The sequence below is a fragment of the Nelusetta ayraudi genome, unplaced genomic scaffold, assembly GCF_046127955.1.
Source record: "Nelusetta ayraudi isolate G7.1 ecotype Tasmania unplaced genomic scaffold, CSIRO-AGI_Nayr_v1 ptg000007l, whole genome shotgun sequence".
In the NCBI taxonomy this organism is placed as follows: Eukaryota; Metazoa; Chordata; class Actinopteri; order Tetraodontiformes; family Monacanthidae; genus Nelusetta; species Nelusetta ayraudi.
In genome coordinates this window covers 6139253-6162426 of record NW_027466057.1, presented here as the reverse complement: position 1 = coordinate 6162426, position 23174 = coordinate 6139253, and the positions used below count along the sequence as shown (strand labels likewise).

The 23174-nt window shown below is 46.2% G+C and overlaps 3 protein-coding genes across 4 annotated transcripts; 2 read left to right on the top strand and 1 right to left on the bottom strand.

Moving 5' to 3' along the window:
- Positions 1 to 205: 205 nt before the first annotated feature.
- On the bottom strand, positions 206 to 8270 carry coq6 (coenzyme Q6 monooxygenase). Of its 2 annotated transcripts, XM_076018179.1 has the most exons (13): positions 8201 to 8270; positions 7912 to 8018; positions 7506 to 7640; positions 7116 to 7174; positions 4964 to 5090; positions 3525 to 3655; positions 3325 to 3432; positions 2840 to 2902; positions 2623 to 2730; positions 1821 to 2023; positions 1618 to 1733; positions 903 to 1069; positions 206 to 339 (listed from the first exon to the last, which is right to left on the bottom strand). In XM_076018179.1, the coding sequence occupies exons 2-13, from the start codon at positions 7940 to 7942 to the stop codon at positions 310 to 312; spliced, it is 1278 nt and encodes a 425-aa protein (XP_075874294.1). In that variant the 5' UTR covers positions 7943 to 8018; positions 8201 to 8270; the 3' UTR covers positions 206 to 309. The 2 variants fall into 2 exon arrangements, with proteins under 2 accessions (XP_075874294.1, XP_075874293.1); XM_076018178.1 differs by having other exon boundaries at positions 7912 to 8259.
- fam161b (FAM161 centrosomal protein B) lies at positions 8240 to 14763 on the top strand. Its single transcript, XM_076018177.1, has 9 exons — positions 8240 to 8410; positions 8977 to 9205; positions 9296 to 9789; positions 9996 to 10276; positions 13186 to 13304; positions 13412 to 13579; positions 13704 to 13803; positions 13891 to 14034; positions 14278 to 14763. Exons 1-8 carry the CDS (start codon positions 8365 to 8367, stop codon positions 14002 to 14004), a joined length of 1551 nt encoding a protein of 516 aa, XP_075874292.1. The 5' UTR covers positions 8240 to 8364; the 3' UTR covers positions 14005 to 14034; positions 14278 to 14763.
- A 1507-nt stretch (positions 14764 to 16270) lies between these two features.
- Positions 16271 to 20157, top strand: ngb (neuroglobin). The gene is made up of 5 exons (XM_076017609.1): positions 16271 to 16728; positions 16823 to 17109; positions 17725 to 17833; positions 17950 to 18069; positions 18220 to 20157. The coding sequence occupies exons 2-5, from the start codon at positions 17018 to 17020 to the stop codon at positions 18370 to 18372; spliced, it is 474 nt and encodes a 157-aa protein (XP_075873724.1). The 5' UTR covers positions 16271 to 16728; positions 16823 to 17017; the 3' UTR covers positions 18373 to 20157.
- The last annotated feature ends 3017 nt before the right edge of the window (positions 20158 to 23174 follow it).

Sequence of the window (23174 nt, the reverse complement as noted above, 5' to 3'; positions counted from 1 at the left end):
TTCTTCTTCTCTTTAAGAGTCTGAATTTACACCAGTTTTCCGATTTTTCTGAAATTTGAAGAGGTTTGCTTCATGACTCAATTAGAGATCTTTAGAAAACACGTTAATAATGTAGAATAATGATGACATGACTATGAATGAATGATCTGTTAATGTGGATGTACTTAACACCAAGTGACAGGGAGACTGAAAAAAACCCTCCAAATTGGTTAAAATATAAATTTAATCTTTACTTGATTTTTTTTTTTTTACATCAACAATTTTTACAGCCTCTAAAGCATGTGTTGTGAGGAGCTCCGCCATGATGCATCACTTGTTTGCATATCCCATGATCTGCTCCTGTAGAAGAGAAAACACATGATAAACTTACACACTTGGTAACCTCTGAATCGGGCTTATGACCAGTGTGATTCACAAGTGAGTAAACCCGAACGAGAGGAACCTCGTAAAACCCTTCTGCTCAAAACACGGTTTTAATATGGAGAAAAATTGTCGTCTGAACCTCTGTCGCAGAAATAAAAGCCCACTGCAAGCACTTGTTGATCTGGTCTGAATCACTTAGTAGGGAATAAATCCATTTCACACGAGTGGTCGGTAATAAAGGGAGGGGGGTGTGAAAAAAAACAAGGCAGCGCGGCTGTCCGCTGCCCCAGAGCCAGGCCTGCACCCCGCCCACACACTTTTGGTAACACTAAATTTTGAGCTAAACTTAGATGCCATAGTAGTAGGTTCAGAACCCTGGAAATTATAGACACCGCTAAAGGTCTGTGTAATCAGAAAAAAAAACAGGAGTGTGGAAGGTGGAGCCTGGAGGGGGCTGAGCCCGGCGTTGACAGGTGGTTGACATTATTTCTGCGAGGCCCAGGTTCGCCGGAGCGTCCCGCAGGACTCGTCTTGCTTACTTTTAGCAACGGCAGCATGTTGGTGGCCTGCAGGCCGAAGGTGCGGAGGAGAACGACCGGAGCGGCGTTGGTGGAGTAGAGTCGCTTCATGAAGTCGATGGCAGCCATCATGGGCAGGTTGTGTCGCTGGCGCTCTGTCTCGTACTCCAGAAGATGCTGAATCGCTCCTGCGAGAACAGAGCCAGGGTCAGGATCTGGGCTTCTTGCTGTATTACACCATATTCATTTTAATCAGGAGTTGAAATGGAGAGCTGGTGGACGCCCCTCAATGGGGTAAAGAGGAATAAGTTAAGTCATTTTTAATCAGTCTTAACTAACTATTGACTGGCTCCGCTTTTCAGAACGCGTCTAAAGTCATGCAACGATGGAAATCAGCCCCTTGTGATGTCACAAAGGGCAGTGACACCTTTCTCGAGGTAGACATGGCAAGAAAAGGTGTTTGTTCTCTCCTCTAGATCATGTCGAGATCAGTTGAGAGTTTGGGTTGTTAATCTTAAAAAAAATGAAGATTTGAAAATGGGTATTTAATGGGACTTTGAACCAAATCTCTTCTAGACTTAAAACAGTTATGCTGAATGGGTGGACACATTTCCATGGCAAGATGGACAAATGTAGAATATGCAAAAAAAAATTAGGGGGGACTTAAGTCGATCCATTTCATTATTCTGATCAACGAGCTGCGCTACGGCTTCAAGCTTGTGAGTCGTCGACTGACCCAGGTCCTTCCCGCTGAAGGCGGCCTGACTCAGGTGCTGTGTTAGACAGGCCACGTCCCCGAAGCCCAGGTTGACTCCCTGACCCGCCAGAGGATGCACACGATGAGCAGCGTCACTGCGGAGAGCACGCAAATCACTTCTGTTCAGGAGGTTAAACAGAAACATTTCTCGATGACCGACCTTCCACGTTTGGAACTCTTACCCGATGAGAGCTGCCCGGTGTCGGACGTACTCGGACGCGTGGCCGGCGGCCAGAGGGAACATGACGCGGGACTTGGTGCCGATGCCGGCCACACTGGGCGGAAGCTGTCGAGGTGAACCTGCTGACGGCATGACGGCCGACAGGGCGCTGCGGAACATGGAGCCGGCCCTCTCGATCAGCTCCGACTGGTTCTCGTTACTCCACTGCTCAGAGGACAGACAGACAGAATCTTCTAGAGCGGGGCAAAGAAATTAGCTGACATAGGAGCAAAACTCAGCTGCGGGCCAGCTCCACACTTTCCCCCACCTCCCCTCTTCCTAACAAACTGGTTTGGCAGCCACCGTCGGGAGCTGAGCTAATTAAAAGAAGATGCCGGCCAGGCAGAGCCGTCGAATTAGCTGTTTGAAAAACATTCCATGCAGTAATGGTCGACAATGGGAGACCACAGGTTTAATTAGCAAACCAGCCCTGGAAGCAAGAGTGACTCAACCGTGGTGACCCCTTCCATCGGCGGGCCCCGGTATAAATAGGCGGCATGGGAAAAAAAGGAGTTTCTCAAACACAGGAGAGATGATAGTGGAATATTAGTACTGTGAAAAACGTGGAGAAAACAACAAGGTCGGTGTTTTGCACGAGTTCCTAAAAACGGCCCCGACACATGAGAAGAGCTGCCTGGGGAGGCACCGCCACTTAGTGCGCACGCGACACGACAACAGAAACACAATATCTGCACGTTGTTGCAAAGTGTCTATAAATACAGCCGCAGATGTTTGAAGTTGGGGGGAGGTGAAGGACGACTCACGAAGGCAGAGTTGACGGCGTCCACGAAGCTCTCCTCGTCCAGGGACAGCAGCTCCTCGGCCAGCCGGTGGCTGGTGGACCACACCAGAGAGCTCACTGTGTCGGACAGCTGCAGTGTGCGCACCAACACACAACCGGATATTAACGCAACAGATGGTTGATTGACGAGGGCAAAAAGAACAGAAGCAACAATTTAAAACTCTGAAGTGATTTATTACCGGTAACATGGCGATGGGTCCGGTGGGGAGGAACCTCTGCCAGGCCACATTGTTCTCTGTGGGCTGGTCAAAACATAAAGTGGCATGAAAATAGATATCAAAGTGCAACGGTGCGGCAACGCACTGTGGGGCAAACCATTTAATTACACACATTTCATTTAGATATTGATTATAAAAGTGCTGCAGGATGTGTTTTGTCCTCTGCATTGATTACAGCCTTGACATGCATGACACTGCATGGCCTTCAGCCATGTGGGTAAAAACACAACATATACCTGGTGAGTTAGTGGTGATATGCACCATTAAACCTGGTTACACAGCTACTTTTGAATTGCAACTAGATTTTTTTTTAGTGCAAGAGCAACTTAAATTATTATTATTATTTTTTTATTCTGTATCTCGTCATTTTGGAATAACCTTAAAAAGCAGAGTGGGTCCCCATGTTAATGAACTGTCATTGTGATGTACTTAAGAACAATACTCACCTCCGACAGGTGCAGCACTGCCACCACAGCAGACTGGTCATAGTCCCACTTGACTATGGGGATCCCCAACTTTTGCCTGACCATTGAGTTTGGTCCATCTGCGCCGATCTGACAACAGAGGAGAAAAACAACATAAAGGAAAAGAGAAAAGCAGACGGACCCGTGAACATGCTGAGCTGTGTGATTAGACTCAAACTCACCAGCAGCTTTGTTTGGACCGTCTCCCCGCTGGCCAGCGTAACCTGGACCCACGGGAGGGAGTCTGCAGCCTGGTGAGGCATCGGCCAAGAGTAGTTCACCACCTTGGAGCGGTACTTCACCTGCACGTTACCTGGAAGAGAGACAAGGAGGTCAAACAAGGCATCGCGTTGTGACGTCACGCTGGGAATAAACTGTCTGGGGATTTTCTGGCTTTTATCTTTTTTGAACAACAAAAATACCATAACTACAAAAAGACCTAATCCATAATAGTAAGAGTTGCTATGAATCGCGCTTCGGGTCACAGGCGTTTCATTTTGTATTGCGGTCCATGGGAAAAATGCTTTTTGGGCCCATGGGATTTTTTTAGCTGCAGTACCTCGAGTGGCCACAAGGAAAGAAATCGGTGTACCGCCATATTGCCAGTTTGGTATCCAGTTCTTTTAACACATTGTTTCTCAAAGTGGGTGGCGCAGAGTCACGTCCGGGGGGGGGGCGTGAAATTTTTTTCTTCCTCCAAGGTGGGGTGTGCGTGACAGAGAAAGTTTGAGAACCACTGTTACACATCCATGGCTAAAACTGAGGACTAAATACGCTACGTTTCCTGAAAATTCCAGGGATCATCTTGGGCAAATACACAGTGTGAGTGTGCACCACTGGACTCCCAGATGAGAATTAAAGTAAAAAATAAATAAATACATAAAAAAGTGGGGACCTCCAACAAAACATCACAGCGAGGCAGCTGCAGTGATTCACATTAGCACTCAGCAAACATATGAAAGGATCGGCAGCTACGCCGGCTCACGCTGACTTGGGTTGGCGGAAAAATAGTTTCCGCTCTGCACGAATGACAACAACTGGCTCTGGGTGATGGGAAAGCGGCGCGGCTCTCGTGCGATGCGCCGAACACGGCGAACACGCCGTGCTAAGACAACGTGCTGTGGCCACAAATTTACTGTTTTTCTGCTGAAAGGCTGAAAACTAGTTTATAAATATGCCAGTTGAGCTGTCAAATTGTAGAGTTGTTAGTTTTTTTTTTTATTTGCAAACCTCACAAAAGTCGGGCCTTATGTCAACAGCTGAACGAGGCTGGTTTCGACGGCCTCAGTCGCCCGGGGAAGCACATGGCGGCTTTAAATAGGTCACTGGACCACTTCACGTGTCCGCGGACGGCTCTTTGGTAATGTGAGCCTCTTGATTGAAAACACAGTTGAAGCGTCAACAATTCCATGGGCCTAACTCGTATTTTTCAGTGCAGTCCGAGGGAGCAAGCGAGCGCAAATAAAGCCGAGGTGAAACAACGGAACAAATGTGGCATAATTAGCCGTCAGACGGAGGCGTCCATTAGGCAGATGGAACGGGAATCATGAGGTCTCCCCACAGCGCCGCAACCGTGTCTCGTTTGGTGTTTTAAAGCCATAAAGGCTTCGCTGAGGCCTACCGGGGAGCGAGTCCAGCTGCCTGGTCAGCGCGGCCACCACCACGTCGTTCTCCACGATGTAGGCCATCTCGTCCTCGAAGTTCTCCTTGTCGAACGTGATCAGGGCGTCGGAGCAGGCGTCCCAAACCTGAAGGAGAAACACTTGTTATTCCTGCAGTCAGTGAACGTCTCGCATGAGTCAAACAAACACACACAAAAAAAAGGTCAACGTTTCATTCATGGTTTCCGACTGAAATGTCCTGCAGTGAATGCAACTTTACTGTGGACTCAAAGATGAACTAATACCTCTGCCAGGTTGGTGACAACATCCCCAGACAGGTGTTGGTCCCGCCCACTTGTTGTTTCTGTCCCTTTCCAAATGTATTATTATAGGTGTTATTACTGAGACTGAGGGCTAAATTTGTTTTAAGAAGATCTAAAGAAGATCTACAGCGTTTCAGTCATTAATTATGTGCAGCTGACATGTAAGTATACAACCAAATCTTGTCATGTTGAGCCAAACATATCAAAGCTCGTGGCTGGTGGCGGGAGGTCAGTAACATCTTTTCCGGCCCCGGCTGGTTGCCCGATGCTCACGCGCGTAAAGAGGAAAGTGACATTTTCGGGTCGAGGATCTTTGCAAAAACTTTCTAGGAAAGCAAATAACAAACAAATGACATGTTTCTGGACAACGAGGAGAGGCAGTCAATATTTATCCACAACCAAACGTGGCGGAAAAGGTTATAGTTTTGGGCTCGACTAATTCCAGGCCTGGAAGCGCCATTTCAGATAAACGCAAAGGGGTGAAAAGTGTTTGTACAAGGTACAATTCTCTCCTGGCTTGTAACTATGGTGACCGAACCCATCATTGTGCAGCGTTACGCTGCTGCATGACTTTTTTTTTTTTTTTCCGACTTGCCATAAAGTAGGGGGATATATACCCTACAGAAAAACCACTAATGGCAGTGGGTTTGCAGCTAGTGATAAGTGGTTTGGAGGGAAAGATTTACTGGGACCGGCCCTAAATTGTTTTGGGTCCGTTTTAACGCGCGTGCGGAGCGATGCAGCGCGCAAGGAGGAATTGGTCGCTGCATACTTGCTGTGGGAGCTTTCACACAATGCATTTCCTCACACTTTTTACGAAGAAGAATGTGGGCAAAAGTGACGCATCGGAGGAAAAAAAAAAAAAAAAAAACACAAAAAAAACAACAAAACCCAAGTGCCAAAAACCCCCTCTGCGCTCTCACAGCATTTAAAGGTGAAAGAGGCAGTTTTTTTAATCGCGATGGGAAGATTGGAAGCAGAAGTGCGCGCGCTCTCCAGCGCCAACGGGACGTATGCGACTGACGAAGCGCCATGAAGATATAATGGGAGAGGTGCAATGCCATAATCACTGTAAGGCACTGCATGATGACATCTTGGGGCCCAGGGAGAAGCCCTGCGGTCGGGTGCTCCGTACGCGCCGACCACATCTTACACGAGGGCCCGAGCCCTGCGCCCGCAGCCGTAAAGCGGCTTCACCCTGCACCAAACAACCGCTCTCGCTGATCTTTCATCTCCGCCCCGCTGTTCACATGGATTCCCATAATTATAAGGGCCGGCGAACGAGGGGGGCAATTTGAAAACGTGAAAGAAAAAATAAAAATGATTTACTCTTCATAGAAAGCACGGCGGCTTTAATAAATAAAACCTGCGCAGTCAGAGCGTGACAACCTCCCCCCCCACTGCCTTTCTTTTTTTTCTAAATATACCTCTGGCACTTTGACACGACTCCTGGCACAGATTCTGCGCAGCTACTGGAAGTCGAACAAAGGCGCGCATGTTACACGAAACCACAGACTGCTGCTTCAATCTAAACAATTACACACCACAGACATGATTACAAGACGCTGTATTGTGTCGCATGTTCAGAAAGATGGACGACGGCGCTCAGGCTGAGCGTCACAGACTTTTTCCCTCCGCAAAATTGCACAGCGCCGAAATTGATGGATGTAAGAAATATATAGTGAGCCTATAAATTACACTGTCTGCGAGACATATGAAGAACAAACAGCGCAACGGAAAGACCGGGAAATTCTCTTGCCGCCTTTTTCTGTCACCCGATATTTTTTTAAGTTGAGAAAAGGGGGAGAAAAGTACATAAAAGAGGGTTAAATGTCAGGCTGAGTTGTACCTGCATCTTTTTATACGGCTTGCATCTCATCTGTGTGATCTGATCCCATGCTCCAATACCTGTGGGTGCATTGAAAAATGCTCACTACATGTAACAATATTTCAGCTGATGTTATTTCACATACACACAGAAAATGATTAAGTGTTACAGTATTTTATTTTATTTATTTTGTGTGTGTGTGTGTGTGTATGTGTATGTGTGTGCGTGAGAGAGAGAGAGAGAGAGAGAGAGAGAGAGAGAGAGAGAGAGAGAGAGAGAGAGAGAGAGTGCGCACTTTGTTTTTTTTTTAAATTCAGGCAGATATCTTTTAAACATTCAACAAACTCAGATTAAAACACATTTGGAATTTAAACTGTTGTGCAGTGAGTAGGTGATGAGTGTATACTGTACTGCTGAGGAGAGTAGCTGAGCCTGGACTGATGGAGCTGACTCTGGTGCTGTAGGTGTCCGGGACCTTGTCCATCACTTTCTTGTTTCCTGCTTCAAGCAGTAGGATCTTCTTACCCTCCAAGTTGGGATCCATGCCTGTCGTAAATTATAGAAACATTTGTATAACATGAAATACATGATTATGTTGCGAAAATAGGATACAGAGGAGGAGGCTCTGCATGCAGTGCATGGGTGATGCTGCAGCAGTTGATCCAATCTTGTTTCTTTGAACATATTTAAGGACATGTAGGTTTCTGTGACAGCTTCTGATTATCATTTTTTTTTTTTTGTTGAAATATGACTGGATGATAATAACAGAGGTCACAAACCAAAACTGGGTCAGAATGACTGGGAAGGCGTAACTCACCGAGGGAACATGCCATGGCAGATCCAACCATTCCGCCCCCGGAGATGATGACATCGTACACCTCGTTCTTCCCACTATCGTCCACATGTTCGGCACACGCTAATCCCCTGCTGATGAATTTTGCAGCTGATGAACGTTTCTTCCCGAGAACACAGCGGCCAAGACCGTGTAGCGTTAGCGTCGTCTGTGTTAGTTTATGCATGACTCTGTCTTCACTTTGTCTTCATAGCACATAAGCTTCTCGTTCCGGAAAAAAAAAAACTACCGTGTTTTAAAACGGGAAACAGACCTTTTCCCCTTGAAAGTGTCCTAACACCAGCAGCTGTGCCCTCTCTGTAATCCAGCCATGTTGACAAGCGGCAGACAGAACGTACTTCCGGTTTCCCGTCCAATCAGAGAACACTATATCCAGACAGCGACTGGCGTTGCAGCGCCTGACCACAAACAGTGCTAATGCTCCGGGCGGAATCAGACAGTGCAGGAAATCGTCTTTCACCAGGTCGGTGTATTACTTTGCATTAAAACCATGTAATTAAATAGGGTGGCTATTTAGCTGAAGAGAAAAAGACAGTAGAGTTGCGCTTGAAATAAATAAATACATATAAAATAAATTCCTGAATCGGCATTAGCTTCTGGCTTTTGAGTTTGCAGAGGTGCGGTTGTCAGGGTAACCTGACGCAGACTGGAGCAAAACTGTCGCCTGACTTGAGATGCTTGATTAGTTCTGGGTGAAACGTACTTATGTAACAACAGTTATAATTATTAAATCTTACCAAGATTTTTTTTCCTGAAAAATAACACAACAACAAAGATCTGGAAACACGAAGTATAATTTTTAAGTTAAAAATAAGGTAAACTCCCTATTCTATTTATTTATTTATTAAAAAAAAAAAAAAAAAAAAAAAAAAAAGACACTTATTTTTGTTTAAATATGGAAAATGTTTGGCAAATCTTCTCAGCAATAAAACATTTTAAGGGTCTACTTTATTAACAATAATTTGTATAAAAAAGATGCCCAAGGGAAAATAACTCATATCACTCTCCTTCTCCAACTTTTTCTGTCAGGTGCACAAGTTGATTTAAATATGTCCAACCTGGAAATGTTGCTGGAGGGTGAACTCAGATCACAGTTGATTTTTCAGCAGCAGCTGAAGTCCTTAAAAGCCTTCAGGAAGCAGCTGCAGGAGACAAAGAGGCATCACAGAAAGAACCTTGAGAAGAGGATTCATCAGGACGCTCTCCTGTCAAAACACAAAGTGTTCAGCGATACCACCCAACACACTGACCATGCCAGGTATTTTTTTTTCTTCAAATTCATGATAATAACTTAATTAATTGGAATGTATTGAGTTCTGTGTTCTTTAAGACTTTCACTTTTTTCCAGAAATGAGGTAATGAGGAGCTCCACCTTTAAACCTTCTCTAACCTGGGACATTGACTCCTCACACAAACTGCCAGAAAGTTTCAGCTCATCTTTTCCAGCAAAGACATCCTCAGAACACCAGAAGCGCTGTGCAGTTAAAGCTTCAACAGAGTCTCAGCACTGTGTGCGAATAGATTCACCCAAAACGACACAAATGAAAAGAGAGGAGGAAGATGAGGCTGAATGTCAGAGGAAGTTCTGTGCTCTCCCAGTTCCCAGCCACGTCACTCAGCCCCTCTTTGAGCAGATGATGGAGCTGAGGGAAATGGATAGGAAGCAGGGGCACGAAGAGAGGAAGGAATTCCTGCTCTCCATCCAGAAACCTTTCAGCTTCCACGAGAGGGAGAAGGAGAAAAGGGAGAAGCTGGTGGCGTTGTTGAGGCAAGTCTCACTTGATCATGAAAGCGACATGTCGCCTGCTAGGGAACCTCACAAAGAGGTGAAAGAAGTGAAAGGTGGGTGTCTTTCTCTGACTGAACCTGACTGACTGATGCTGAGTGGGTTTTAAGTTAAATGTAAAAATAGAAGGAGGAGAATCTTTTGAACAGAACTTTATCTGTTGTTTTCCAAACAATATAATGCCAACTTTCGACATAGTATAGTATAAGGTACTTGATCATAACTTTTTTGCAATGCAATGACTTAACCTCATGCCCAACAGTGACAGCGGCACGGCATGAAAGCACTGCCCCGTCGACCAGTCACAAACGTCGCTCTGCAGAGCAAACCAAGAAAGAGAAGTTGCGATTCCTATATGACAGCCCCAGCTTTCAGCCGCAAATCATCCATCAGGTCCCTGATTTCAGCAGACTGCATAAGGAGCTGCAGACGGAGAACCTGACAAAAACACAGAGAAAAGATGTGATAAAATGCCAGCCCTTCTGTCTGAGGACATCAGCTCTCCCTGCAAGGCGTAGGAGGACGAGTGCTGAAACATCACAGGTAGACCTTCCAGCCCTGATATGTACATATGTGTGTGTGTGTGTGTGTGTCAAGTTGTGATCTTATACTCATTTTATGATATGATAGATTTGATATGAATCCTGGTCTCCCAGATCAGATTTAGCGGTCTAACCTACTGAGCTAACCTGCCCAGCTTCGTGATCACTGTGGAGGGATATCAGTACTTTTTTTTTTTTTTTTACAGCAGGGGTGGGCAATTACTTTTTGCAAGGGGTCACATGACAAACCAGAATTGTGTTGGAGGGCTGGTGGGAAATCGCACTGAATTCCTGGGAAAGTTTCGTCGACGGTGATGGGGGGGGGGTGGGTCGCGCAAGTCCCGTGGAAGTATCTTCGTATCTAACCCTAACCCTAATTCCAGCCGCTAACCCTAACCCTAACCCTAATTCCAGCCTTATCGCTAACCCTAATGCCATGCAAGTCTATGGGGTCAAAAGTCAACTTTGTCCTAGAGACATGGGGCCACTTTCAGGTTCATCGGGATCCCTCAAGACACAGCGATGTCATCTAGCCCCAAATTTGGGGGTGGGGGAGTGGAGGGCATGAAAAATGTTCTTCCTCCAAGGTGGGGCGTGTCAGAGACAGTTTGAGAACCACTGATGAATGAAACAGTTTATAGTAGTGTTTATAAACGAAGAGCTGACCTGGAAGCTCACTGTACAAATAGGGTTACTTATGCTCCAGACAACAGAACTTTACTTAAAAAAAAAAAAAAAAAAGCTGATGTGTTTACATATAAGGATACTTGTGTACTTTTATACCCTCTGCTTTGCAGCAGACAGGATAGCTCATTGTGTTGACCTGCTGCTTGTGGTGCAGAAGACCTTGCTTCAATTCCTGGTTAAGGCAAATGGTTGAGATTTTTCTTTCCTATCTATGCGTCATTGAGGGTTGGGATGGATAGTTCAGTGGGTTAAACCACTCACTGTCATATGGGAGAGTGTGGGTTTGATAATTACTCTTGATGAGTGAACTTCTTTTCAAACATTTTCTAGTTTGTTTCATTTTTCAGCAGTACTTGAAAACTTCTAAACGCTGAACACTGAACCAGGGAGGATAGCACAGTGGGTTGGACTGCTGACTGTGGTGTGGGAGTCCTGGGTTCAGCATGGTTGAGGCAACTGAAATTTACCAAAGATATTCAGCTTTAAATTTTTTTTAAACAACTGTAACTCCCCCACCACCCCCCAAATTTGGGATGTTTTCAAGAATTTCAAGTCAAACATTCACAATATATTTTTTTTTATTGCTGCTAATTTTTTATATATGTAATTCAAACAAAATTTGAAAAGAAGCAGGTGAGATATTGCTGGCACTAGCTTCTCATAGCTGTTTGCTGCTTATCCTGCTTTCTGGTCCGCACTGAGATTGAATCCTCTGATCTAGTTGGGAGTCAGCCTTGTTCACCACCAGGCAGTTTTCAGCACTGACTAGTGAAGAAGTATGATGGCCTCAGTGTTTCACCTCTTTCTAGGTGGTGTTGGAAGTTGAGAAGGTGGAGCCCTATTTCCAGAATTTTGATTTTGATTCATGTTTGGGGCAGCGGGAATTTTGGGCCTATTCCACGCATCGCTGAAGTACTTATATATCTCTGCAGACCCCAATCAATACGATTGTATAGCTATAGAATGTACTGTATTGCAACTTTGCGTTGTGTTATGGGTAACCCAGGTTCAATTATTGCTCCAGGCAACAGAAATAGTTAGAATCTGGTGCTTTTATTATACAGCCTAATTCAGTTTTACAGCTACCAGTTATGTCTAACTTTTCCAGAAATAATTTCTTTTTATTACTGGTGCTATTGGTATTACTATTATTTTACATAAAGGAATCAATAGTTGTTTTGAAGTGCTGGAGTCTGGAGTAGAGGTAAATAAACTGAAGATGTGCAGGACTCCAAAGCACCAGATGGCTTCAGGCCAGAGTTTTCGCTGACTTTGTTGCTTGATGGATGGTTCGAAGCACATCCACCCACCACTTCACTTTTTTTTTTTTTTCGAAGGAGGTAGCGAACCACTAACTAGTCCCTAAAGCCTATAATGTTCCAGATGACAAACAGTGCTGATTATCTAGATCCTTGCTCATTTTAAAAAGCCCACATCAGTGAAACTGCACCTAATCTATGAAAACAGATTTAATAAAAACAGATGTTTACTCAAAAGTTTTTATTTTGGTGGAGTTTCGTGCACTCTGCAATATATGCTGTGGTCCTTTAGCACCTCATAAAGTGCAATGAAGGCCTTTGACTGTCACATTTTACTTTCTCAAGCCGGCTAATTTGTTTGATGATAGAGGATTTATTCAATGGGTTTCGTTCTCGTGTGACTGCCCCCTCAGATGTGGAACTGAGGGGTATTTAAAATCTGAACACGAGGCCCTTCAAAGACGGAATATTCCTTTTCTGACATGCCATATTCTGCAAATTCTTGACCACGGCTTTCATCAAGTTTTAATGACGTCCCATTTAACCAGACAGCTGCCTCTTTATTTTGCCAATCTCCCTTTGCTTAAGCATCACGGCCTCTACAGTTCTCACAAAAATATCGGACCGTTATGCGAAAGATACAAAAGAGGGTTCTGCAGGTTAGAAATAAATTCAACAACGGTGAGATAACAATGGCTGAGATCTGCACTAACCTGTGATTGTGAAATTGCCTCCTGTATTACTTCAAAAATATCATCCAGACTGGAAAAAGCACAAAGTTAATAATTCTATCTATCTATCTATCTATCTATCTATCTATCTATCTATGATGAAATCTATGAAATCCATAACTACTTCTGTCATTTGAAATCATCCAGACAGAAAACCTCCTCATCCAACACAGCACAGATTTGGCATGTCCATATTGAGCAAACATGCTTTTTCCCCTCCTGCTGTTTTACAGTCGCCTCAAATGAGCAGCCTTTCCAGAAGCAAGTCACTTGGTGCCTTAACATCACTGTCCACAGACACGCTCCCTGTGTACATCACTGATTCTGCCCGCAAGCGCTGCACAGCCATCAGGTGACCAAGTGTTTTGGAACTTCTCACTCTTTCTCTCTCCCTAGTTTCCCTCTCTCTTTCTCTCCCGCTAGTTGCAAAAATTTATTTAATTGTTCCAAACTTCACAGAAAGTCAATGGAGATGAGGCACAGCAAGAGTCATGAGAGCGAGGACTGGTTGAGGATGCACCAGATGAGGTCTGAGGCCATGAGGAGGTCCGTCGCACTGCATGCGAGGCTGCTGGATCCTCACAGCAGCTTGAAAGAAGTGCATAATGAAAAACTGCAGCAGCATTGGTCAGCGCCGGGCCAACTGGGGCCGCTCGTTCATGAATTTCGCAGCCTTCTCATGTCACATCATAACCACCGCAAACGTTCGGCTGCAGCAGCTATAAACTGTAATCTTCTTTCTCACGTGAAGGGCCGCGGACCAACAAAGGATGAGAGAATACAGGAGGGAATTAAGGGATATGAAGTCGAGAGTTGGTGAACGCCCCTATTTGTTTGAGCAGGTGACGCAGGTAATTGACAGAAAAGGAAAAAAAATGCTCTGCAGTTTATATCACATTGGCAGAGGCAGGATAACTTTTCTCATATTTTGCTGGCAGACCAGCGCAAAGGCTCAGGCGGCGCAGACGTACAGGAACAAGCTGAACAAGGCTGGTTTGGAAGAGCAGTTTGTGGAGGAAAAGGGGGAGGCGGCCGAAGGATCCACGTCTTGAGGATGCAGACGAGGGAGATATTCATAGCAGGTATGCATCCAGAATTTTTAGTTGTGTTCATCCACGATGTAATACCGCTGCATCCGGGAAACTTATGAATAGCGCGGCTGCCCGGGGAAGCCAAGGACTTCATGTGGTCGGCTCATGTTGCATTACATAATTTTCCAGAGTTTGCCGTGCAGTCTCCGCTGCAGAAAGACAAACACCGTTGCCAAGTCAGTGCTCGCTGTAATTACAATATAGCCGTTTCCTAACCCAAAATGTCTGATTGAGGGAGGAAAATGTGGACGACTGGGAGAAAATTGAAGATGGGAAAGCGACGAGCGTGGCGTCCGGGGAGGAAGAGACGCCATGATCAATTACAGGCAACGCGAACAAGAGACTGTCCTCAAATTCTGATTCATGTCAAGGAGAAATATCCTTAGGAAGTGGTTCATGGAAAGTATAAATATTGTAATTAAACCATCTGAAAAGGGACTGCACGTTTAAATGTAGCTTTATGTGACTTTTGTTTACCAGCAATTAATGCACAATGTTGAGCTCAACATGTGGAGAAATGTTCTGCAAGCGTAGAAAAAAAAAATATGAAAAATTGCTTTGGCTTTTTTGGACTTGGAATAGGAACACTGTCATTTGGTGGCTACTAGAACAAACCTTTCCAAAATACACCATGCACCACTGCTGTGTCCCGAACATCAAATTGTGTTTTGCTTACTGTCAAACAAAGCGCTTGCGGATATTAAAAGACATGTACTCCCACACCGTGTTGCCGAAGGAATACTTCATTCAATGCTTCATGTTGTGCTTTCTCAAAATACACATGTACATGCTCCAGTGTGTAATTAAGTGATTAAGCAGGTCTCATAAGGTCGCCCAACGTTTGACATGAGCCTTTCATAGATAGTGAGGTTGAAGTTCCCGGTTGTTGCTGCGGCCACACAGCCAGCTAAGCAAACAGAGGGCTGAGAGGGCTTCAGTGGTCTGCCCTGTGACTGGGGACCCACATCAGAATGCCTGAACACAACCTCCACTTATGCTTATACAGCTGACTGCCGGGGAGTCATTTTTACATAGAAGCCACACAGCAACATCCAAGTACGTCTGCAGTCATTATTGTTATGCAGGTTCACAGCAGGACATCAGTAGAACACATGTGTATAAAGTGTTATTTCAAATTTTTTTGAAGTGTTGTTTTATCGTTTAGCTCCGTGCAAACGGCAGTCATTACCGTGAAGCGAATCTGAGCCTGAGGGCTCGGATTGCTGGCCCAGGATCTATAGATGTTATAAATAATGACACGAGTTCCCTTGTTGAGATCTCAAACATCACATGACAGCGCTTCAAGGTCTCCATCCTGTCAGGGTTGTCATGGGAACCGTGTATCCCTCTCCGTTTCTACCTCGTTGCCCCTCCGGAGAGCGCTGTGAACCTCTGATCCCCCCCACGGCACGCCGGCTGGAAAACCAAAGCCATCTCTCCGAAGCTGTTAGATAATTTCCGATTCCGGAAGCGGCATCCTGTGAATCAGCCTACAAAGGGAGAGAAAAAAGAAGAGGAAGAAGTGAAAAAACATGTCTGTAGTCTTTTGGTTGTTTGCAGAAGCTGGGAAAGAGAACAAACACGTCTCCTTTTAGCCTGACGAGAGCCTGGAATTTAGAGGTTTTGAGACCAAGATTGAGAAAGATGTGATCTAAAGACAAGTCTTCGTCTTCTTCTTCTTCTTCTTCTTGCGCTTCTTGAGCAACACATCCAGAAACAAAATGACGCAAGATTCAAATCTTTCAACAAATTCCGGTGTTTTTCCTCCTGCCGTCACGTGTTCTCCTGTGATTTTCCATATGTCGACAGCACTCCGTCTGCCAGTGACCTCTCGCTCACCTGCCAACTATCCTCCGATCATCCCTGCCCTCTAATCCCCACCTTCCCATCCACCCGCTCCTATACATACCAGTCCACCTCCTCCATCTGCCAGCCCTCTGTTATGTCTGCCCTGCGAACTCTGTCTCCTCACTTGGATATACATCTCTGCCCAAACTGTAATTTCCTCCACATTTAGACTAGATTGACCTTCACCTTCGATGAACCTCCACTTGTAGTCTGACTGACGGGCTCACCGGCTGCCAGAGCGCTGCTTTGTTTACTTCCCGGCAAGAAATTGACAACTGCAAAGCGACAAACGCTCAAGCGCTCGCGACTCTTCTGATCAGAATTCCCTCCTGATTACAAAGCAAAAGGTGCGGAGAGCAGGCATTTCATGTTAAGTGCAGTTTACTCGCCTGGATTTTCACTCCACCGCTCACCTGCAGGAGGAGCTGTGGCCGAGCAGCAGCGAGAGAGAGAGAGAGTGAGAGAGAGAGACAGAGAGAAAGAGAGAGGGGAAGAGAGAGAGAGAGAGAGATCCCTCTTTTTCTCCTTCAGTGGTGCGAGTAATATCCCCGGTGCTGGAGAGAAATCACATCAAGAGGCAAGCGTGAAGACGGGGCAGAGAGAGAGAGGAAGAGAGAAAGAGAGAGAGAGAGAGAGAGAGAGAGAGAGAGGGTGAGGGAGAGAGAGAGAGATATAGCAGCCAGTGTGACAGATAAGAGTGTGGCACAACTTGTCTCCCTGACTGCACCGTGGGCCGGCCAAAGAGGGAGCAAGTGCACCAGGGTGCCTGTCTGCGTACACACAAACACACACACGTGCCCAGAAGAAGTTCAGAGAGGGAGACTCGGCCTCAGGAAGGTAAGAGAATGTTTCCTCCACGCACACAACAAAGCACTGAAGCATCCAGAGCAAAAATCATCCCTCACCTGCTGCTCCGCTTTGCCTTTTGCAGGAGTTTTTGCTTCCCAGTGGACGTTCCGACTGACCTGCCGACTCTCACAAGCGATGCTCAGGCTTCCCTCCGACTGAGTCCTTCGCTGTCCTGCAGAGGAGTTTGTGTCGCGCACCTCTACTGCCCCCTTGCCCCCCACCACCAGCTCCATCCTCCCTCCGGCAGAAGAACTTGACGGGTGTTCGCAGGACGGAGATGCTGTCGGAGAAGGACAAGGAGCTGATACGCGGCAGCTGGGAGTGCCTGGGGAAGAACAAAGTTCCACACGGCGTCATCATGTTTTCCAGGTAACGTGGCAGGCTCAATGTCGGATGGAGGTGGGTGGGTGGGTGTCGGAGGTGGGGGGGGTGCAGCATGTGCTGATCCGTGCCAGAGCGAGCGAGTGATGGAAAGAGATGTGGGGGAATCGGAGGCAGTCAGCGTGGCTGAAAGCGCAGGATTCTGTCTCTTCTGATGCTGCTGCTGGTGTCGGATCAGCCGTCGGGGGGGAATCGAGCTCCATCCTCCGCCGAACACCTTGGCCACGCAGGGGAGAAGCTTGGCTGACTTGTTGCTTGGCGACGGTCCGTTCGTGCTCGTCAACAATTTACTTTGAGGCAGCTGATGCTAAATCTGGTGATGGTGGTGGTGATGATGGTGGTGGTGGTGATGGTGGTGGTGGTGGTGGTGATGATGGTGATGGTGGAAGCGGTGGTGGTGGTGATGATGGAAGTGGTGGTGGTGGTGATGGTCGAGGGGAATTGTGGACAAGATTGAGTTTGTGTTTGTTTTTTTGTTTTTCCCCCCACGGCGCTCTTGGCAACCTGTACCAAGTGTGTGTGTGTGTGTGTGTGCGTGTGTGCGTGTGTGCGCGTGTGTCTGTGTACACCTTTGGAATAATTTGGAATGTTTATGTGCGGCAGGCTGTTTGAGCTGGACCCGGCGCTCCTCAGCCTCTTCCACTACAACACAAACTGTGGCTCCACGCAAGACTGCCTCTCCAGCCCCGAGTTCCTGGAACATGTGACCAAGGTGAGCCCCCCCCCCCCCCCCCGCCCCCCCCCCTCACTGACTTCCCTATCCCCCCTTGACGCTCACGCGCTCTGAACACCTCCTCTTGATGTGTTTTTGCATGTCGGTCCCACCAGGTGATGCTTGTGGTGGACGCGGCGGTGAGCCACCTGGACGACCTGCACACCCTGGAGGACTTTCTGCTCAACCTCGGGAGGAAGCACCAGGCTGTGGGGGTCAACACCCAGTCGTTCGCTGTACGGGCGGCGCTTCACATTCAAAACAAAACAAAAAACCCCTCAGATGAGAACGAGCTAAACCGAATCACGTTTTTGTGTGTTTTTCTCTCCTCTTTTCTTCTCTTCTCTGTTTTGGGTCGTCTGTCTGTTCGGCCTTCTTCCCTTCAGTTGGTGGGTGAGTCTCTCCTCTACATGCTGCAGTGCAGCCTGGGCCAGGCCTTCACGGCGCCGCTGCGTCAGGCCTGGCTCAACATGTACACCATCGTGGTGGCGGCCATGAGCCGAGGCTGGGCCGACAACGGCGAGGACAAGGCCGACTGAGGAGGGGTGGAGAGTGGTGGTGGGGCGGAGCAGCGGGAGCCGACTGACGCTGCCGTCAAGTCCCACACACACGCAAACAAACACACACTCACACACACGTGCGCACAAAACAAACAAAAAAAAAAAACGATACGTGGTTGCCGTGCAAGAATAAAACGCTGTACATTTGCTCATTGGCGAGTGAGGACGCGTAAGTGTAGCGACAACGTCTGGTGTGGTTACGCTGTACAATTCGTTTCGGCCCGCTGCGTATTCAGGGTGTTTAAAAAGCCGGGCGGCGCCACCGTGAGGCTGTGACCAGTTCCAGGCTGAACTCGAGAGGAAACGACAGCTTTTGTATATACGGCTGTGATATATCTACTCAAAAGATAACCGTGGCTGTGGTGTCTTTGTGCTTTATCGCAGAGGAGCTGCGCAGCTGTGAGAGTGCGGGTGAAAATTTTGCGGCGAAATTTTTTTCAGAGACCATCGACACTTCTCGTTTGTCGTCGGTGGGTGCGCCGAGCGACGTTTGGTTCCAGTAGAAAAAAACCGACGCAAACTGTTAGCCGCCGAACGCTATCTCCAGAGATTGATGACTGTTAGACGTCCCGCCGCGTGTGTCTCTCGGCGCGCGACGCTCGCCACCCAGCAGAGGCGGTGAGTATTTTAACGAGCTGACTGTTAAAAAAAAAATAAAAGAACTAACTTCTAGACTGTTATGTGACCGTTTGGAACTTCAAAAAATAAGGGCCGTCTTAGTAGAACTTTCACGTTGTTTTCTTCTTTTTTACCACACTCTCCGATCATTAAGTGTCGTGTGATTTTGTCGTAGGGAAGTCACATGTCATCAGGTCATGTTAACCTTGGTTTGGGTCACAGTTTTACCTCAAATTTTAGAGGGGAAGTTGAGCAAAGTGACTGTAGAGATTCTATGTAGAAAAAAACAGAAACAACCAATTGTTGGACCTGATGCTACTTTTTTGTGTTTATTTTCCATATAGTGATATGAGCCAACACCACCTGTGTGTTCTGAGTACTGCTGACATAATACTGTCTGTATAATCCTCAGCTGTTATTTACATTAATGGTCTTAATGCCAAGTAACTTAGCAACAGTGCGCCACGTATTAGATAATAACATTATATGACTGTAAGCCCAAGCTGCTGGTTTGTGGTTATTTGCTTTAGGCTTGGTTTACTTTTATAAAGTTTATTTTTATATTCTGAATTTTATGTGTAGTTCAAGAGCTTTTTTTTTTACGGCGATGTGTTTGATGGTATTTATATAATTTCAATCAAAGTGACATATAAAAAAATATTATAGACTTGTAATAGTGAAGTCCCTAGAGATCATAATATAAGTTTTATATTTGAAAGTTTTATTTCTGTATATTTCGCTGACACTGTGTGAGCACACGAGTGACATGTTCATTGACAAACCTGTGTAGGTTGTGTGTCTGTCTGTGGTGATTCTTAGTACACAACCCAATGCTGGTTGTCGCTCTCCTTGTTTTGCCTGACATCAGGTCTTATATTTTTTATCAGGCACGACTGATGACTGACATATTACCCTGTTAACATCCAGCCCTGTACATATTGGGTGTGTCACCGTCTACCTCATCACTATCAGCTGCTGCACAACAGCCATGACTTCGCCTAGTTGACCTCCGACCACAAAACAACAAAACAAAAACAAAAACAGGAAACGCACATTTAGCGCTGTACACTGGGTTCCATCCTGTACACTCTGAAAGGAAACGTGTTGTTTTGCTCATTTTGAGATTCAATAAAGGCTTATTCTGTCAACGTTTCGGGGCCAAATGAGGTCAGTGTGCTTTTGCTCTCGCGCTCACAAACATCCCGCTCCGCTTTTGAAATCAATCGCACATCACTTGATTTCCTTCTCGCTGACAGCCCGTCCTCTGGAGTTACATAAGATCCGAGCTCTGAGTAGCTCATCGCTCGGGGCTACAGGGACGAGGGCGACTGCAGGCGCATCAGCCCACTTACTCATGCAAACGGCACAATGTCACATCAAGATTGTTTACACGATTTCACAAAGCTGCCAGGGATCAACCGCGTTAATGTCCTGTGGTTTGTATCTCAGGTTTAAAAAAAAAATCCACAAGTATTCACATTTTCTAGTGTAATTGTTTCATTCACACTTTATGATTGTGTCCAATGCTCCATCTTCAGAAAGAAGCATATTAAGCTTCCTGCTAAAAACTGATGGTTCTGCACATTTGGAAGGGGTTGAAAGAAGGAGAACAGGAGGTTCAATTTCATGACTGGGGCTGAGAGGTGCTCTTTGTGATGTCACAAAGGGCAGATTAGTAAGAGTCTATGTTTTAGCAAACACTTCCTGGATAATGGTGGAAGAAAAATGAGTAAAATATGGATTTTTCAAATTTCTGTTGATTCCTCTGCAAGGGCAGAGGCTCACCACTGATAAAGGTTAATTTTGCATCACATAGCATCTTTAACATCAGCCAGTGTGAGTGTAAGGCAGAGCTGAGCACAGGGTCGGACTCTGTTGTTGTAATGAGTGATCTGAACATGCAGGGGGGGCATTTCTCCCCGATACACAATTTGGTTATATCACTGTTGGAGTCACATCCATGAGTCGGCTGTCTCTTCTGCGGTCTGAGCAGTGGCTGACATGGCCTTAATCTGTCTGCCAGCACTCACAGCAGCATCAGCAACAGCAGCAACCTCTCTGTCAGTCTGTCTGTCGGCTTCATGTCTCGCCTCAACCTCCATAACAACACGGAGACGGAGCTCTCCTGCCCCTCAGCCTGATTAGAACCTCATACCTGACCTTTCCCAGGGTAACACAGCGCTGGATAGATCACAACAAAATTCAATGAGGGGACCGTGGTAAAGGAGGGGGCAGGTGGGGGGCTCATTATGTGGCAGTAATTAACAGATCAGCCCCTATTATTTGTGAAGACCTCACCTCCATTTGCACACAAGGTTGTCGACCTGAGGGGAGCCTGTAACTGCAGACAACAAACAGTATTTTTAGAAAGTCTGCAGCGTGTTTTGGAATGATGGGGGGCATTGAGCGTCGCCATGGCAACTGTTAAACGATGCTCCACACAGTCGTGAAGCCCGAGCGTGTGCTCGCGCTTGTCGCCAGAGCAGGAAAGCGGAGCGAGGTGCCGCTCGACCGCTCAACTCGTCCCAGATCGTGCTTCGGGTGAGCGGACGGCGGCGACCCTGCATGCAGGCTGCAGGCTAACGAGGCTCCGCTCTGGAGCCTCTGCATGGGGAGTCTGCGGCACAAATCTGCCAGGCAACAACAGAGGGGATGAGCGACCCGTCTGCAACACAGTCACATCCAACACAAGCGACAAAATCAGGATGTGTGCGAGGTAAACATCAGGATGTGTGCGAGGTAAACATCACTGGGGATGAACGGGATGCAACACTTTGGTCCAGTAATGAATACCTTTCTTATCCTGTCCGGTTAACTTTTGGATGTTCATGTGGTTTATATTTGTGGAATGTGGATTATATTTGATCTAAGTAAGTAATACATCACTTACATTTTACATTTACCAAAAAATTAAGGTGGACAAAACTTTAAAAAAAGGAAAAGGAAGAAAATCTATCCTCGAAACTTTTGAGCTTCAACCATCATCACATCATATTAAGAAAATATTAAGCATATGTATTGTATGTTAGCAGCAGGGACTACTGTTGTGGGTCTGGGAGGGAGAGAAGCACCCTGGAGGACTCACCTTTCACTGTCATACGCACTCTGAGCAGTTGCCAGTGGTGATGGGGAGAAATGTCAGACTCTGCATTCTCCTTTTGTCACCCTTAGCGATGCAGAAGAACCACATATAATGGCAGACTTGTCATGCTGCCTTCTCAGAAGCTCTCCGGGCTGCAGGAAAATGACATCCTTTCACCACTTCACTGCTGGCACTGCTGGGTGACCACTTTCCAATGTGGTCTGGAGAAAAACACATGCTAATGCAATTAATTGGCCCATCCGCCCTCAGATGTGGTTTGGGACAGAGGTTTTTACCCAGAGACGGGCTTTTACACAGACACTCTAAGCCGCCGTCCACCTGCATTCAGTGGCTGCCACTCCAACGCTCTGTTAAATGAGGATATATGGTCGAGTCGGAGCAAATAGCTTCTGCATCAACGGACAAATACTTGCTTGTGTCTGCAAACTGGAGCAGCAAACAACTAAGCAGGGTCTTTAAAGTTAAAAAAAAAACAAACATCCAAATTCAACTAAAACAGACAAAACAGCATGAAAAATATAACTTTTGAAATTAAAGTAACATAGCATGACTTGGGATATGTCAATAAAATGGCTTAATACTCACCACAACGCCAGGCTTTTACAGTTTGGCCACTTCTCTTGCTGTATTTATTTTGATATTTTGGACTCATGTTTTATTGTCAGAAAAACACAATCTATGTTTTTCTGACAATTTTGGGTGCTGTGTGTGCTTGAACGAGGAAAAAAAAATGAAATGAATTGATTTTAGCAAATGGCTGCAATACGACAAAGAGTGAACATTTTTTCAGGGTGTCTGAATACTTTCCAAACCTGCTGAAAGAGTTGAACCTCCAACGTCTAGAATCCCAGTCCATCCATCAAACTGGTCGAGCTGTTGTCCTGATGGTTCCACATCTTCTCTGAGTCTTGTCTCTTTCCTGGCTTTAAAACCCCATGTTGTCAAAGGCACCTCCGTCACCCTGAGCTATTTGCCTCAGTGGAACCATGTTCCTAGATACGGTTGAAAACATGATTTGAACAAGGCCCCGCATCATCTTTGGTCATTGACTTTTGGGAGT

What these genes read in the sequence shown, in the direction of transcription:
- coq6 (XM_076018178.1), bottom strand. Translation starts at nt 8,113, where the DNA reads ATGCATAAACTAACACAGACGACGCTAACGCTACACGGTCTTGGCCGC. An exon ending in TGCCATGGCATGTTCCCTCG is followed by an intron (nt 7,641 to 7,911) that starts GTGAGTTACGCC and finishes AATTTACGACAG; the next exon opens with GCATGGATCCCAACTTGGAG. An exon ending in AGCCGTATAAAAAGATGCAG is followed by an intron (nt 5,091 to 7,115) that starts GTACAACTCAGC and finishes TTTCTCCTTCAG; the next exon opens with GTTTGGGACGCCTGCTCCGA.
- fam161b (XM_076018177.1), top strand. Translation starts at nt 8,365, where the DNA reads ATGCTCCGGGCGGAATCAGACAGTGCAGGAAATCGTCTTTCACCAG. An exon ending in AGAGGTGAAAGAAGTGAAAG is followed by an intron (nt 9,790 to 9,995) that starts GTGGGTGTCTTT and finishes CATGCCCAACAG; the next exon opens with TGACAGCGGCACGGCATGAA. An exon ending in CGAGTGCTGAAACATCACAG is followed by an intron (nt 10,277 to 13,185) that starts GTAGACCTTCCA and finishes GCTGTTTTACAG; the next exon opens with TCGCCTCAAATGAGCAGCCT.
- ngb (XM_076017609.1), top strand. Translation starts at nt 17,018, where the DNA reads ATGCTGTCGGAGAAGGACAAGGAGCTGATACGCGGCAGCTGGGAGTGC. An exon ending in GGCGTCATCATGTTTTCCAG is followed by an intron (nt 17,110 to 17,724) that starts GTAACGTGGCAG and finishes TATGTGCGGCAG; the next exon opens with GCTGTTTGAGCTGGACCCGG. An exon ending in TCCTGGAACATGTGACCAAG is followed by an intron (nt 17,834 to 17,949) that starts GTGAGCCCCCCC and finishes CGGTCCCACCAG; the next exon opens with GTGATGCTTGTGGTGGACGC.